Source organism: Eschrichtius robustus, chromosome 5, assembly GCF_028021215.1.
Source record: "Eschrichtius robustus isolate mEscRob2 chromosome 5, mEscRob2.pri, whole genome shotgun sequence".
Taxonomy (NCBI): domain Eukaryota; kingdom Metazoa; phylum Chordata; class Mammalia; order Artiodactyla; family Eschrichtiidae; genus Eschrichtius; species Eschrichtius robustus.
Genome location: NC_090828.1, coordinates 31,083,538 through 31,100,805, shown reverse-complemented (window position 1 = coordinate 31,100,805; position 17,268 = coordinate 31,083,538). Strand labels below are relative to the sequence as shown.

General features: G+C 39.8%; 1 protein-coding gene across 4 annotated transcripts in view; it reads left to right on the top strand.

Annotated features, from left to right (window-relative positions):
* PARD3B (par-3 family cell polarity regulator beta) overlaps positions 1–17,268 on the top strand; it is a 1,041,870-nt gene that overhangs the window by 594,353 nt on the left and 430,249 nt on the right. For all 4 annotated transcript variants that reach the window (XR_011074130.1, XM_068544614.1, XM_068544613.1 and 1 more), the window contains 2 exons: positions 3,397–3,529; positions 10,585–10,684. Coding sequence is in view for 3 of the 4 variants with exons in the window: in XM_068544614.1 (XP_068400715.1) it covers positions 3,397–3,529; positions 10,585–10,684 (233 nt within the window). In the remaining variant the exon portion in view is untranslated. The remainder of the gene's footprint in view (positions 1–3,396; positions 3,530–10,584; positions 10,685–17,268) is intronic.

Sequence of the window (17,268 nt, the reverse complement as noted above, 5' to 3'; positions counted from 1 at the left end):
TCAACTATATCTTACTTTGGCATATTATCAGGTGTTGGAAAGGAGTAACTGTACCTTTTAACTTTTCTGTACATAACCTTGTAAATGTTAAATAAATGTAAATTGCCCAATTACTGGAGACTGTATATAATGAGCCAACTCATTTCCAACATTTGTGTCTGCTTAAGTGACAGAGAGGTTTCCATGAATATTTAAGGGATTTTACTTATGTACATAGTCATAAAACCCTTATCGCTTGCTTCCTACCATGAGAGAATCGGCTGCTTTCTGGTTGAATTTGGTTCCTACTCGAGAGCCCTAGACCTCCACAGAACCCAGTTGCTGGATGCGGGTGTGAAGTATGACCTGTAGACCCCTGAATCACCCCTTCCATGCATCTGTGTTTTAGATCTCCCTTAAGATGTCTTGGGACAAAGATACCTCAACTAATAGAAAAAAAGTCTGGAATACACTGCTCAAGAATTCCATATCTGTGTAGATAGAAAAAGTAAAAGAAAAAAAAAATGAATATGATTGCTAAAAGAGTTCCCTCCCCACCTCTCCACCTCTCATCTTCCCTAGTTTCATGTCTTTCTCTAAAATATGTGAATGCCTAGAGGATAAGTACTCTCTGTTTTGCCTCATCAAGTTGAGACACTTTATTATTTGCGTTCTCCTTTACCGCACGTATTTTCATTTTAATTCTCACGCTCTGGGCTGGGTTGACGATTATTTCATCAGAAGAAAGCACGAAGCCTTCAGTTGGTTGCCCGTCCTCAGGAGTGTCTTTGTTGTTGTTGTCGTTGTTGCTGTAGTTCTTTTTTTTTTAATAGATCTTTACTGGAGTATAATTGCTTCACAGTGCTGTGTTAGTTTCTGCTGTACAACAAAGTGAATCAGCCAGACGCATACATATATCCCCATATCCCCTCCCTCTTGCGTCTCCCTCCCACCCTCCCTGTCCCACCCCTCTAGGTGGTCACAAAGCACCGAGCTGATCTCCCTGTGCTGTGTGGCTGCTTCCCACTAGCTATCTATTTTACATTCGGTAGTGTATATATGTCGATGCTACTCTCACTTCACCCCAGCTTCCCCCTCCCACCCCGTGTCCTCAAATCCATTCTCTATGTCTACAACTTTATTCCTGCCCTGCAACTAGGTTCATCAGTACCTTTGTGTTTTTTTTTAGATTCCATATATATGCGTTAGCATACGGTATTTGTTTTTCTCTTGTTAATACTGTTCACTGGGGACTCAACTGGGAACAAGAAATGGGACAGAAAGCAGTTTTTATGAGGACATTTAAATAAGATCCATTTTTATTTTCTCTAATATTTACATGCTTTCCATGGGGGATGAGCAGGCACTTGGCTTTCTCAACTAATGAGAATCTCTGTGGTACCTGTGAAGATTAAAGAGTGTTTTTTTCATATAAAGACAGCAGCCTAATGTACAGATAATCTTTATTAAATTGAAAAAAAAGAACTGTAGCTATTTGATATCCCAAATCTGTTTTGCTGTGTCAAATCATATATGTTTTGTGCTCATGTTTTTGGAGGATTCTCCAGTGGAACAGCAATCGCCCTCAGGTACAATAAAAAAGAATCTGTAACCTAGAAAAGGCCTCAGTTCTGCTTATATGTTCAGGGAAATCAGTTAGTTAGATTTGGGAAGAATACCAAAATGGTTACTTGAACATTATATTGATATTAAAAAAACTACTGAAGACGCTACTCAAGAAAAGTCAAAATATATTGTCATTGGGTATTTTCCCACATTACCCAGATGTACAAGATACGTAAACAGTTTTGATGAGGACCTCGTGAAGAATACATAATGAGCCCTTGATTGAATCAAAATCATTTTAAACAGAAACATGTTTTTCAAAGGATGAGCTTGAGGTTCAATTGTAATTCTATTTGAGCCTAGAGACTTGGTATTTAAAAATGGGTTATGACCTGTTTTTTTTTTTTTTTTTTTTTTTTCCTTCCCCAAAACATTTCACTCCCCTGAGCTGGAAGCTCAGCTTGGTGGAAGCAGAATATGTTTAAAAATCCATTATATTTTTTATTGGCTGGGACACTAATGGAAGGCTCCACGACAGCTCTATTTTACAGGCTGAATAGTTTAATTAGGCTGGTTACTGATCACTTGTTGGGATATTGATTGTGTCATTTATCAAAGAGCTGGGAAAGCAGAAAAAAAATTTTTGTTGTTGTTGTTAAAGCACTTGACTATGCAAGGTAGGTCCTACCTCTCCTACCTTCCAGGGCTCTAGCTTTAATTTAGGAGTAGTTTGCCCCAGGCTTGGGTTGACTAAGGAACCAGGGGCAAAAGGAAATACTGGGTGTGGAAAAAGTGTTATAAGCCTTGACAAAAAGCTAAAGGACCTTCAGCAGCTGAAAACATTTTAATTATGAAGAATGCATGCATGGAATGTCTTGAATATTTTGTTTAACTAGCAGGATACCGAGTTTCTGTAACTAAAGAGGAAAGTAGAAATCAAATGCATTGTTTGGGCCAAATGCTCTTTTTCAGAAGGAAAGAGCTTTGGGGATCGGATCTATGTTTGTCTTTGCGGAATGTTCCTCTCACAAATGGTCAAGGGAACGGCCCTGAGATGGCTTTCAAATTACTTCTTTGAAATCTGTTAGAAGACACACAGTATGAACCAGAGCAAAACCCAGTTCTCTGTGCCTCATTCCTCTAGAACAATAACTAGAGCTCCCTGCAGCCGGCCCATTCCCGGTACCTCGGCAGCACCTGTGCAACACGGTTTATTCTGGAGCTAGCAGTTTTAAGGAAACTGAATTTGTTTACAGACTACCAAAATCAAAACAGAAGGGGGAAATATGGAAGAAGAGAAAGAAATCTCAGGAGAACCAGCATCTGGCATTGTCACAGCAGTTTGTTTTCGCTCCTGGCCAAAAGGCCTAGTGTCTGCAGTGGGACACACGCATGGCATTTCAGTGACAAACCTGCCTGGGTTCTGACTTGTCCTGGAGCATATACACTTAGTCACCAAGGGAGAGGGAGACAGGAACCAGCTGGTTGGCAGAGAAACACCCTTGGCATGAACCGTATTCTTATGTTGACACTGCCACAAGCTGTACTCCCAGATGGAAGAAAATTCGAAGGAAGCTGGTTGTAAGTGGTGGGAAAGAATAATAAAGTTAATCCGCTTCTGTGCTTGCCATCAGCACTCCTAAGCCTTAACACCACATTGTCAGTATTTTTTATTTCCTATTCAGAGATGTTTTAACTGATAGGGCCATTTTGATTTTCCACAGTCGAGGACTTACGTGCAATAGACTCTTGAAAGATTATTCATAAATTGATCGTTCTTTCACTTTGCTTCCATTGACCAAGTTGGAACATACTAAAAAAGCGAACGTGATTTTTATTTTCATCCCTTAGGAGCCTGCAGAGTGTGGGGCATTTTCTAAGCCGTGCTTTGAGAACTGTCAAAATGCTGTAACCACCTCCAGGAGAAATGATAATAGTACATTGCATCCATTTGGCACCTACAGCCCGCAAAACAAACAGAAAGGTAAGAGTCTATCCATTCTCATCTGCTGCGAGTGGTATGAGAAAACACGAGAGTGTTTATTTTTTAAAAAAAGAGGAACAAAGGGGAATTAATTAGACTAAGTGCAGACTTTGTTACTCTGAGTCATGAAAATGAGAGATGGGTGGGAGAGCTGACTCACAAGTTGTGAAGCAGATTCCTGGCATTGCCCCCAGTTTAAGTGACAGTTTCTATGCTTGCTGCCCCAAACATGGAGGGTTACGTATAAAACAAAACCATGCCTGGAGAAACAAAATGACAAACCGTTATATTTTTTTTTAACAGTCTTTTAATATTGGAGGTTACCAAGTGTAAATAGCAACTAAACTTACAAAATATTGATATATGGAATAGTATTAAATCATAAAGTGGTCATAACACAGTTTGCAGACTTATGCTTGTTTCTGAGCAGTAAATACTGTGAACCGAGACCATGATATGATGGTGGAATGTTTTTGTTATTGCCTCACTACCACTATCTTGTATGGATCACATTTCTAGTAGAGCTCTACATGTAAAAAAATTGGATTTTCTTCTTTGTTTTTCAAAACTTATACTTAAGGCCACCAAGAAAATTCTTTTATTTCCCTGCATCTCCCTTCTTTAGTAACTTTACTTTTTTGTATCACAAAAGCAATAGATGTTCATGACAGAAAATTAAGAGAAAAGCAATAAAGGGAAAATTTAATGGCACTCATACTTCTGTCAGAGATACTGATCAATAACATTATGTATATATTGAAAGTGTTTCCTTCATGTAAATATGTGTATATAAAATGAAATGAAATATACTGTATAAAATGTTTAGGAGATTGCTTTTTTAATTAATAGCACATTATGAACATCTTACTATGTCATTGAATATTCCATAACATCACGTTCAGTAGTTGCATAGTAGTCTAGTAGTCTAGTAGTAGTCTAGTAGTCTAGGTGCTGTTTATATAATCAATCCCTTATTTACACTTAAGATGTTACCCAAATTTAACGATGGGGGAACAATTTCTAGACTCTGAGATTACTCCATCAGAACAGACTTGTAAATCTTAGGTTCCTCTAGAATTAAATTCTTTCATCTGAATGGGATGTTTTTTCCTCTGAATTCCTCTGTTTCAGTGAGAGTAGTAGCAACAGCTGTGATCATTTATTGTTTACTGTCTGTTACGTACTGTGGTGAGCAATTTACATGCACACTCAAAGTGGGTGATATTATTATCCTCATTTTACAGATGAAGAAATAGAGAGGAGAGTAAATGACTAACCCAACACCATATATAATCCCTGCAGAACCTGAATACATCTCCTGTCTCTCGGACTCAAGTTCATTCCCTAAACCACAGCATGGGCCCTGTCTTACATTGGTCTCTTGAAACTGTTCTTTCACCTCATCCCAAGAGTGTCCATTAGAAGCTGACTTTACTTTGTGTCAGATAAAGAAACACCCAGTATGTCTTTCCTCATCTTAATAAAATTAAAAGTTTTCTTGACAAAGCAGCATCTCCTTCTGAGTCCTTCAGTCGCAATAGCAGGAGAATCTGGGGAAGGAACAGCAAGTTTCCCTTACACCAGGAGAGCCTTCTCTCTACCGCGTCCAAATAATGATCAAGAACATTCCAGCCTTTATATAACTTGATTGGCACTTAATTCTCAAGCAACTTGTGGTCCAGTGACAATCCAAGTTCCGGGTTTTATTCCTGATTACACCAATGATGTCCAAAGGAACATTGGACACATTACCTCCCATCCTGTTTCTTTTTCAGTACTTATAAAATATCGATGCTGAAGTGATAATTACGTAGTATATTTTTAGAGGACATTGAGATACTCAAGGAAATGGGATAATATCTCTAGGAAGGCTAGCAAAGGCTAAAATAATGAAACTATAGAACTAGTTATAGTGTAAGGATACACCCAGAAAAAAAAATTTAAATAATAAAGTCCACCCAAAACACATGTTAAAAATAAAATGCAGTAATACTTTGGAACTTCAGTAGCGTGTTCAGAGTTTGTATGTCACTGAACAATTAGAGTCCTTTAGGCACAGAACCACTGGGAGGTTCTGTCTCTTCCCTCCCTCCTGAGACACAGATCCGTGGTCCACAAGGTTCCTGCTACACCTCCTCCTCCCACCTCAATTTTCCAAGGTAACATCAAAAATCCAGTTCTTTTAAGAAGTGACTCCATTAAACATTATTTTTTGAAAAGCACAGAAAATCTATTGTCATTATTTCCTTGGGGATCTGTAATACAATACTCGGTTATAGAATTAGGCTTATCAAAGCACAGATTTGTTGTATTTTAATTATAAGAGGCCAGTAGATGGAATGCTCTTTCTTTTTATATAAGCCTATTGACTGAGAGACCAAAAAATATATATAAGAATTTATAGACATGATGCTGTAGAAGAATATCATGCTCATCGCGTCTTTGTGTAGTGTTAATAACATTTTCATTTTTGAGAACCATTGAGAGTTCCCAAGTTTCCGACGCACATGAGGTGGCCATAGGCCACCAAGACTCATGAAACTTGAGTGAGTGTTGACTCGCCACCACCAAGCCTTTTTAAGGAGCTCCTTTAGAAAAACAAGATTGACTTGACAAAATGTAACGTCTAGTGAGGAGAGGAACTGTTACAGCCAAAACATTAACTTTTTTTTTCTTCCCTTCCTCCTTTCCTTTGTATATTTAAAAGTCCAATGTTGATATGCTGTGTTCCATCTATTTTTGTAAGAATAGTACTACCACCCACTGTTCCACTGTTATTTTTTTATATATACATATTCCTGTCAAGCTGTTACAGAGAAAAAGCATTTTTAGAACTAACGTTTGTAGAAATTGTAACACCAGAAAATTCACATTTGCGTTGGAGAATTGCTCGCAATGCCCGCAGTGGAATGAGTGTAGGGCTCCAAGATGGTAATAGGATGGAGGCTGTGTCCCAGGGGTTTACTATAAAATCCTATTAAGCATTCGAATGGTAATGAAGTGCGCGAACACTGCATTTTCTGAAGAATCTTGCTGGCAGATCTCACCCTGGGCCAAGTTACAGCCTAAGCACAGTTTGCCTCTGGTTTGTTCTTCCCTCTCCTTTAATTCTTCTCATCTTCCCTTTGTGCTCTACTCCTGCTTTCTCCCCACTTTCAGTTCACCGTGAACTCCAGCCCCTGCGCCAGTAGCCTGTTGCCTCAAGTCTGCCCGGGATCACCCACTGAGGTCTTCTCAGGCCTTTCATCCATACCCCAAATCAAATGTTTCGGTTCTGTGTCCTGTCCCACTGGATCCATGTGCCCTGGGGTCCTTTGAAGAGACACATAATAGTGTGATTATTTATAATATCTTCCCTCCTGGGAACCTGCATGTATCCACCCCCCTACAGCACGTAAGGCACTGCCGCTGCAGTGATGATCAGAAATTGAATTATACTTTTCAATTTGACTGATGTTTCTGGGATACCTCCGTTGTGCAGCATGCGCTAGTCTGCAACGATGAATACAATGTGTTATTGTTCTCAAAAACAGTCTAAAGTAGGGGTCAGCACACTTTGTCTGTAAAGGGCCACGTAGTCAATATTTCAGGCTTTGTGAGCCATAGGATCTCTTTCGCAACTCGTCACCTCTGCCACTGTAGCGCGCAAGCAGCCGTAGACAGTACGTGCATGAATGTGTTCAGTGAAACTTTATGTGCAAAACCAGTTGGCGGGCCGGTTTGGGGCCAGGGCCATAGCTTGCTGAGTTCTAGTCTCAGGGCACAAACTCTTTTGCCCTTCTTTTCTGATCTGGCCCTGACAGGATGGATCCTGTAAAACAAGTCACAACAATAAAAGATGGTGATTAAAATAAGGGTCATTTGGTCATGGATGAAGTAGTGACTAGAGGTGCAACGTTCACAGGCGATATATAAAATGACCTTGTACGCTCAGTGACATCCAGAAATACTATTTTTAGCGGATAAGAATTCCAGACTTTCACGGTGATAAAGGGCTTAACAAAGGTGTTTGGGCCAAGAGGGGAAAAAAATATTCTTTACAGCAACTAGATTTGTTGTTTAAAAAGTACCAAGGATAAAGAGTCATCAGAGAAGATACTTACCTCTGCATCTATCATTACTTTAAAAACACATAGATTATTCATGTGAATGAAATAAAAGTGAAAGTTAATGATCGTAATAAAACCAGAGGAGATGCTGAAGAAGAGGAAGGAGAGGAGGAAGAGGAGGACAAGGAGGAAGTTACCTGTGGTCCAGTAAGAGAAACAAATGTAGATAAATAGATGGTAGATCGATAGATAGCTCGTTGCAAAAGCAGCACATGGTAAATGTTACACACGAATTATTTTCTGTAATATTAACAGATAAAGCCAAAATGTCAGTGGATAAAGATAGTGAAGATGTATTTCTTGCTCAAATCACAGCCCAATGAGAACTGAGCGACTTGGGCTCCTTCCATTGGTAGCTGGGCCATCTTCTGGTGCCTCATCCACTCATGGTTGCAGCTAGTAGACGGGATCGGGGGAGACGGTGGGGAAGTTGCCTATACCCTTCCTTAAGCACTGAGACCGGGCTCAACATTGACCACAGTAACTCACATTCTATTGGCAAGAACCAGCCTAGATACAAAGAGGGCTGGAAAATGGGGTCTAGGGTCTAGCTGTGTGCCCAGGAAGAAAGGAAGAACACAGACACTGGGAGCACTAGTATTCTCCACCACTGTTGTAAAAGTACTGACAGATCCCAGAGCAACAGTGAAGGTTTCATAGAGAAGGTGATATTTGAGGTGAACCGTGGGAGAAGGGTGGGACTTTAATGGATGAAGTGGGTTTTGCAATTATATGAGCCAAGACACTGGGGTAGGAAAACCTGGCCTTGTGGTCTGGGAGCAATAAGTAGTCTTGAGTGGCTGATGTGTAACAGGAGATAAAGTTGGCTGCCGGGGACACAGACCTTTATTCTGTAGGCAGTCGTGTGCAACTGTAATGTTTCTGAGCAGGCAGTTACATGGTCACAGGTATGTTTACCACGAGTGACAGATGGCCTGAGAAGTTGAGGATGAGTGATTAGAACCAATGGAAAAGATGTTGTCCCAATATGTCCCTTGTTCCAATTTACCTTGTAGACCCTCTGCTCTTTTTCTCTCAGCAAATCTTTGGCTGCCTAACTGCTGCCATATTACCAGATCACCGGAGTGGGGGACAGTGCAGGAGGACAGTGCTGGCTGCCTTGGCTCATCATGCTTCTGTACCCTGACCATATTACTTATCAGATTCCTGCTTCAAATCTCATTCCCTGGGACATGTCAGCACTGCTAGAACTGCCTCCATTTTATACTGGTCCCTGGGGCAGAGCTTGGAGCAAGTCCTTCCCTGGTGTATTCGTCAGGGTTCGCCAGAGAAACAGAACGAATGGAGTGTGTGTGTATGTGTGTGTGTTTGTACATGTATATATAGAGTACATACACAGATTTATTGTAAGGGATTGGGTCACGTGATTATGGAGGCAGGCACGTCCCAAGATCTGCAAGGTGAGTGGGCAAGCTGAGACCCAGAAGAGCCAATGGTGTAGTCCTGGTCTGAAGGCCAGCAGGCTCAAGACCTAGGAAGAGCCAGTGATTCAGTTTGAATCCAAGAACAGGAAAAAGGCAATGTCTCAGTTTGAAGGCAGTCAGGCAGGAAGAATTCTCTCCTGCTTGAAGGAGGGTCAACCTTTTTGTTCTATTCAGACCATCAACTGATTGGATAAGGCCCACCCACATAAGGGGGGGTACAATCTACTTTACCCTGTCTACTGATTTCAATGTTAATATCACCCAAAAACAACCTCACAGAATACCAAGTGTCTGAGCACCCTGAGCCCAGTCAAGTTGATACATAAAATTAACCATCAGACCTGGTATGTGGGCAAGTCAAAGCAGTTGTTACCAGCAGCATTTCTCAAGGACAAAGAGATGATTTTCTTGTTCTAACAATAGAGTCCACCTTTTGCAAATATCTCACTGTAATAGATCCGCAGCAGAGTTTATGGTGTACAGAATAATAATCCTTTATTTACTCATTGGCACTCATTGCACTTACAAATCACTGCTTGAATATGCACTATCTTATATAATCCTTGTATTCCTCCAATGAAGGTATTCTTATCCCTGCTTTATAGATATAAAAACCAATGTTTATAGAAGTTGAGTAGTTTGCCCAAGTTCTTACAGCATTACATGATTGGAAACATGCAGTCTTGCTTCACAAACTATACTCTTAAACACGATGCTCTATAATTTTTTCCATACATTATTTAATATTTTCATTAATAATGAGGATTAAATGATACATAAGGCTTAGCTCAATGTGTGGTACACAATAAGATCTCAGCAGACCTTACTTGTTATTAGTTGTTGTGATATTCAGTATACATGTCTATTTTTTTCCATATAAAATAGACTGAAAAAGTAAACATTTTTAGCAGGTAGGAAAACTAGAATTCAGACCCCAGTCTTTTGCTTCCAAGGCCCCAAACTCAGGGTTTTCCACTACAACACAGATGCAAAAAGAATATATATATTTTTTTACCTCTATGGTGTCTAAATGGTGAGTAGATACACTGTATCTCATGAGTTTTTTAAGTACTTTTTGTCACTGAGGCAAATGCTTAAATCACCATTTAATCCAGAGCATTCATTTTAGAGTCTTGTTTACAAAAACATTGTCATAAAAGAAATGGCTTGTTAATCTTCTACAGATCACAGGTAGTGAATATGTGTCTACCTTTCCCAGGTGGGAAAAGGTAGTTAAGATGCACGGACTTCACTTGCCAGGGGTTGCCAGCAGGTTGCCAGCAAGTCACCAGCATAAAGACACATTATCAGGCTTAGATTTCCTCGTACAGGCTGTATTAGCATGCATATGAATCCTTCAGTGCTGTATGAGGACTTATTTGTTTCAAGGCTGGTTTCTGTGTTGGTGAAAATTATGTCTGAGAGATGCACTGAAACAAAACCAGGCGCTGGACGGTTCTGCCTCCTGCTTACTACAGCTTTATTTGTTCTTTGTTTATAGAGCTGTTGCTTCCCAATGATGGATGGGCTGAGAGCGGAGGACCTTCTCCTCCTCCACCACATCCAGTTCTGGAATTGGGCCTTGAAGATTACAGCCACAGGTATCGATGAAATGATATATCATAAATGTACCCCGTTATGGTTTTTCTGGGAAAACCCAGCAACCTTATTGTAACTCTATTTCTTTCCAGGATGGAAATCTCATAGTATCTGTAATTCCAGCGAAAACTTCTCATAGCTAATGTTAATACCTCAGTTTGTTCATTTTTGCTTCCTGGAATTTAAGATTCATCATGTCTTATTAAAATATATGAGAAAATTGTTGAATTTTCTTTTACCAAGTTAAAAACTAGAGGGGTGGAACTCAAAAAAAAAAAAAAGTTATATGGGAAGGTATAAAACAAAACTGAGAAGACATAAAGCTTTTTTTTTTCTTATTTGTAATTGGCAAACCCTAAAGGTATTTTAAAAATAGATGTTCCAAGAAAGTTAATGGAATCTAAAAATTAAAGCAGCACCATATATAATCTAAACTATTGAAAAGAGTGCCCAATATTATATCCATTCTGTAATAGAAACCAAAAAAATCAATAACTTTTAGAATCACACAAGCATGAGAGAGAGAGATTTACTAAGCATACATACCATTTGACTAGTAGAATTCATAGATTTTGTTCTTCTGATGAGTTTTAAAAATCATTAACTTGTCCCTTTGCTATTTTCTGTATTTATTATGGCTGTTAAAACTGGGTATTTTATTCCATTCTTGTCCCATGATAATCCTGTGAAGTTCTTTCATTTTTCTTGCAGCAATGCTGTTTTCTTTCAAACATCACTATTATGGTTTTTGTTTTGTTTTGTTTTGTTTTTTACAATCTGCTAAAAATAAAGCAATACAACAAGAGTATGACTAACTCTATTAGCCAGAAGCTTACCTATATTTAGCTATCTCCGACTCCTACATTTTTGAAGTCAACTTTTTTACTCAAATACAAGTTCTTGAACTAGATTGATAATCACAATAATGTTCTAGATCAGTATCTCTGGGGGGTTTCTTGAGCAAAAGTCTGGACATTTTTAATTTTGCATGTTTCTTTGCATTGCTTGCCTCAATTCTGAATCAAAAATGACAGTTTGGTAGCATTAAAAAATCCATTTTAGGACTTGAGGACATGGGGAGGGGGAAGGGTAAGCTGGGACGAAGCGAGAGAGTAGCATGGACTTATACATACTAACAAATGTAAAATAGATAGCTAGTAGGAAGCAGCCGCATAGCACAGGGAGATCAGCTAGGTGCCTTTTGACCACCTAGAGGGGTGGGATAGGGAGGGTGGGAGGGAGGGAGATGCAAGAGGGAGGAGATATGGGGATACATGTGTATGTATAGCTGATTCACTTTGTTATAAAGCAGAACCAAACACACCATTGTGAAGCAATTATACTCCAATAAAGATGTTAAAAAAAAATCCATTTTAAAAGTAATTTCACTCATCTTACCTTACTGTTTACCCAGGGTATATGCACAAAACTGCTGGAATAGTGCAGAGATAAATCAGATATAAACCTGTGGTATTGTATTCAAAATAAGATAAATGTATTTGGCCTTAATCCCATTTCTGGCACTGACCCCTAAAAACCTTGGAATTTCCTAAGTATTGAGACTGATTAAGGTGTCATGTTATGTTAATGAGGTGGCTTTTGGAGGCACCTAAGGAAGGGGCTGGTTGCCAGTGGAGCCCATCTTGTGCTTAGAGGGTTGGAACTTTCAGTCCCATCCAGAGAGATGGGCCTTAAATCAGTTGACAGCGGCCAATGATTTAATCAATCTTGCCTCTGTAATGAAGCCTCCATAAGAACCCAAAAGGACAGGGTTTGGAGACCTTCTGGGTTGGTGAACATGTGGAGATGTGGGGAGAGGGGCACACTCAGAGAGAGCATAGAAGCTCGGCGCCTCTTCTCACATACTTTGCCCTGGGCAGCTCTACATACGGCAGTTACTGAGTTATATTCTTTTACAGTAAACCAGTGATCTAGTAAGTAACATGTTTCTCTGAGTTCTGAGAGCCACCATCAAAAACTAATCGAACCCAAGGAGGGGTCTAGGGCACCTCTGATTTATAGCCAGTTGGTCAGAAGTAGAGGTAACAACCTGGACTTGTGACTGGTGTCTGAAGTTCAAGAAGGGGTCTGTGGAACCTCCAATCTATAACCCATCAGTCTGAAGCACAGGTGACAACCTGAGCTTGAAACTGGCATCTGAAGTAGAGTATGGGGGGCAGTCATATAGGACTGAGCCCTCAACCTGTGGGATCTGATGCAATCTCCAGGTAGATAGTGTCAGAATTTAGTTGAGTTCTCCAAACCCCTGCTGCTGTCCTAGAATTACTGGAAGTATGGGAGAACTCCTCGCCCCCCACCCCCCAACACTTGTTAAAATTGGGTCCAAGAGCCCAAAAGGAAACCCTAGTCTCAAGACGATGGTAGGCTAATAGGTAAAAGTGACAAACGAGAACACAAGGTACAAAGTGATATTTACCAGAAGACATAGGTAAAAGTGACAAACGAGAACACAAGGTACAAAGTGATATTTACCAGAAGACAGAGATAAAACGCCCTGAGCTGCTGAGGCAGAGAAAGGAGAGTATTCCCAAGTACAGGAAGCAGGGAAAATGTTAGGGGAAAAAGTGACACTTGAGCTGAACCCTAAAATATGAATAGGAGCATGGACATGAAAAGAGCCCCAGAAGGAAGAGAATTTCAGAGAGAGGGCAAGGCAGAAGGAACAGATGGAGGTAGGAAAGTAAGTTGATTTGTGCAACTTCTTTCGTGGCTGATTGTCCAGATGATCACGCCCAAAATGCAAGGATAAGGAAATCAGACTTCATTTCGTAGATAGTAAAATCTTATTGTGGGAGTTCAGCAGATAAGATTGGGTTTTAGTTGTGTACAACAAGGATTATAATTTTTGTGACTTTCTGTTTGAATAAAACAAACAAACAAAAAAAACAAGGATTAGGTAAATGGAGGAGGGTTAATATCTGCTAGAAGCCAGAGACTCTGTGGATACCTCCTGGGGCCATGGCAGTGAAACTTACTGAGGACCTGTGCTGGGGATGATGGGGAGAAACTTTCTCGGGTGAGAACCTTTCAGGGGACAGAGGTAGTTCAGAGATATTGCAGAGCTAGAATCATTGAGAATTAGCAACTGCCTTTTGGCTGCTTCCATGTCGCCACATTATTTCTTCCCTTCCCTTTTCAGGAAAGCATATTTCTCCACGATCTTGAAAAACAGCTTATATTGGCTCTCACTGCTGTAAATCTTCATCACATGATGTGAACCAGCAACTTCCTTTACACCCTCTCCCTCCCTAACTCGCTGTGTTTAGGCTTCCATTCTCACCCTTTTCTAGAACTGCTCTTTTTAACATTGACATTAATCTCCTTTCAATCAAAAGTGTAACTTTTTCTCAGTCTTAAGTCTTCTTTTGATCATTGTCATTCATTTGCTCACTCATCCATTCAAAATTATTTTTGGAACTCTAAACTAGGCGCCGTAGAAGGTACTGGAATGGATTGGAAGCATCCCTACCCGCAAGGAATGCAGTGTCCCCTTGAAGAGACAGACACACAGATAATTAGGAAGAAGCCTGCTGAGCATGAGATACAAAATGTCATTGGAGCCTAGAAGAAAAAGCCACTAACTGTCTGTAGGTGTCAAGGAAGGTTTTTTACAGGAGAGGTAGTGTTTGAAAGGTTTCTTGAAGGATAGAAAGGAACTTACTAGGCAGAAAAGAGGTGGGAAGGGCAATTTAGGTTAGGAAAACCTAATGATGGGAGAGGGAAAATGCAGTGTGTTCAACGTGGCTAAAACATATAGTATCTGGGGAAAGAATCTACAGGAAGGGCATTGTCTACCATGCTCTGTGAGCACCATGCATCTCCAGAGAGCAGTGGAGAAGCATTGAAGGCTTTGAAGCCTGACAATATCATGTTAGGTGAGTTCACTTGTGGAGAATAAATGGATAAGGGAAACCATAGACAAGGATACTAGTCTGGGACAACCAGCAAGAGAGGAGAGGGGCTTGAATGAAGGGAGGAGCAGCATAGCTGGAGAGGAAGGGACAGAATCAAAGACATTTTTGAAATGGAAGGAACAAATCTAAAGCTTTGAATCTCTCTCTCTCTCTCTCTCTGTCTCTCCCCCTCTCCCCCTCCCCTCCCCCTCCCCCTTCCTCCCTCCCTCCCTCTCTCTCCCTCTCCTGGGATCCTGTGACCTGCACCATCGTGCAAACTGCTGTGTTGCCTAGGTGACCAGCAGCAGTAGGGGTTTGCATGTTGGAAACTTACAGCGGAGGAAACATTGGAAGGGAGCCAGGAGGGCTGAGCAAAGGAGGCTGTCCTGTCTTAAAAAAAAAAAAAGTTAAAAGCCCCCTGAAAGGGAAAAGTAGTGCTTTAAGGGATGGAACCAGTCTTGTAAAACAGAAAGCTACTAATTCATGAGAAGTGAAAAACAAATTTGATCAAACTAAACTTATGCCTGTACTTTGAACCAAAATGAAATCAGGAACTTACTGAACTTATTTGTACTATTATGTCAATAATTATTTGACAAACATTTAGAATATGTGTGTCTAAATTTAAAAAATACATATTTATGTATTATATATATTTCCTTTATATATAATATATATTATATATATTATATGATATAAGTATATATATTATATACATATTATATATATAAAGGAAATAAATTTTTTACTGTGATGTCTCAGGGAGAGTTTAAGACAAATCAACAGCAGACAGAATATACTGAATTTGATTAGCTGTTCAGGCAACATTTGGTTATTCCCTACATGTTCATATTTTCCCTCCCTCTTGGTTCTCTCTCAGTTCTGCTCTTTCTGTCTCTCTTTCTTTCATACATGTGACCTGCATCTACTCTCATTCAGAGTAGCCAATCATTGAAGCTGATCCATGGCCACCTGAGACTTCAGACATGCCCCTCAAAACCTTCCCCTGCCTTTTTATTTCAGACAGTTCTCCTTGAACATTCATGGGGGGTCTTCTATGTCTTTCACATTCCTGATTTGTCACTATATTCAGGACATTGGCATATGTTTCATGCTACCCTTATTCATTCATTATGCAGCATAATTTGACATTGAATATCATTTCTCTTTGACAGATTCCCTGGTTGTTCATGGGGGAAATACAATCTTTATCTAAGACACGTCTTTGGCCTGCTGTCAACTTACGGCTTCCGCTGCAGCCCATTCAGCCATGAGCACATGCTAACTGCCTTCAAAATTAAAATATGTCATGTTTTATGGTTAATCATTGTGTCACCCTCTCACACCAAAAACTTCCAATATGGAGCAAAAAATTACAAACTGTTTTACTAGTCTAATGTATGTGTCTAAGATATTTTCACATTAACCAATTCAGTACTATACTCATTATTCAGGTACATTAGAAGTTCACATTGGCTCCAATCACATCATGTGTCATATTACCCTTCCTTCCTTCCTTAAATATCTGCCAATCTGATATCAGCCTTGTTTCCATTTTGTACCATGGCAAGAGGGGTCCTTTTATTGAAGGTTTTCAAAGTGTACACTTGGCCATGTTCAAAACAATGGTAACAGAGGTACATATCACCATGATCAATTTAATGGACATATCCAGGTATGTATATGTATATATGCACACACATATATGAATATATGTTACATTCATATGTACAAAGCAGCTTTTTATTTTCTTTGATCATCTTTGATGGTGTCTCCACATCATGTTATTGCATCGTCATCTTGTTTTTTTTCAATGGGGATGGGGGTAATTGTTTCTCAAGAGTTTGGGAAAATTTGAGTTCTTATTCTTAATTTGTCACGTAATGCCTGGTTTGGTAAAGTATTCTAAAACAGTCAAGTGGGGACTTCCCTGGCGGTACAGTGGTTAAGACTTTGCCTTCCATTGCAGGGGGTGTGGGTTCAATCCCTGGTCAGGGAGCTAAGATCCCACATGCCTCATGGCCAAAAAACCAAAACATAAAACAGAAGCAATATTGTAACAAATTCAATAAAGACCTTAAAAATGGTCCACATCAAAAAAAAAAAAAAAAAGAAAAGAAAAGAAAAGAAACCAAGCTAATAAATAAATAAATAAAACAATAAGGTGGATTAACCAAAACATTACTTAGTTGGGTAGATTCCCATAGCCTGCCTTGAGCAGCGTGAGCTGTTTTAATGAGGAATATTCATGTTGGTTCTAAACCTCCTCCCTAAAGGTATTCATTATAACATGTGGCATCTATTTTGATTCACCCTTTAATTTTCTTTTATTTCATGATATGAACCACTGTTGAAACAAAAAACTAACCTAAAATGCAAGCTGCATAAGAGAGTGTGCATGAAACTGCAGTAAGAGGGAAAAGTCTGATTTCTGTGGGCTCAAGATCAGCAACAACCTCTGTGTCCCAGGCTGGCCACCATTTTAGCCAAAGCTTTTGTAGCTCTGGGAAGAGTTCAAGAAACCACAGTCTGGTCCTGGCTTTGGCACTGGCCAGCTGCGTGGCCTTGAAGCATCAGTCTCCTCTTTGGGCCTCAGTGTCTTATCTACAAGATGAAGAGTTAGATGAGGTGACCTTTAAGGTCTTCCAGCTCTTAAATTCACTGGTTCCATG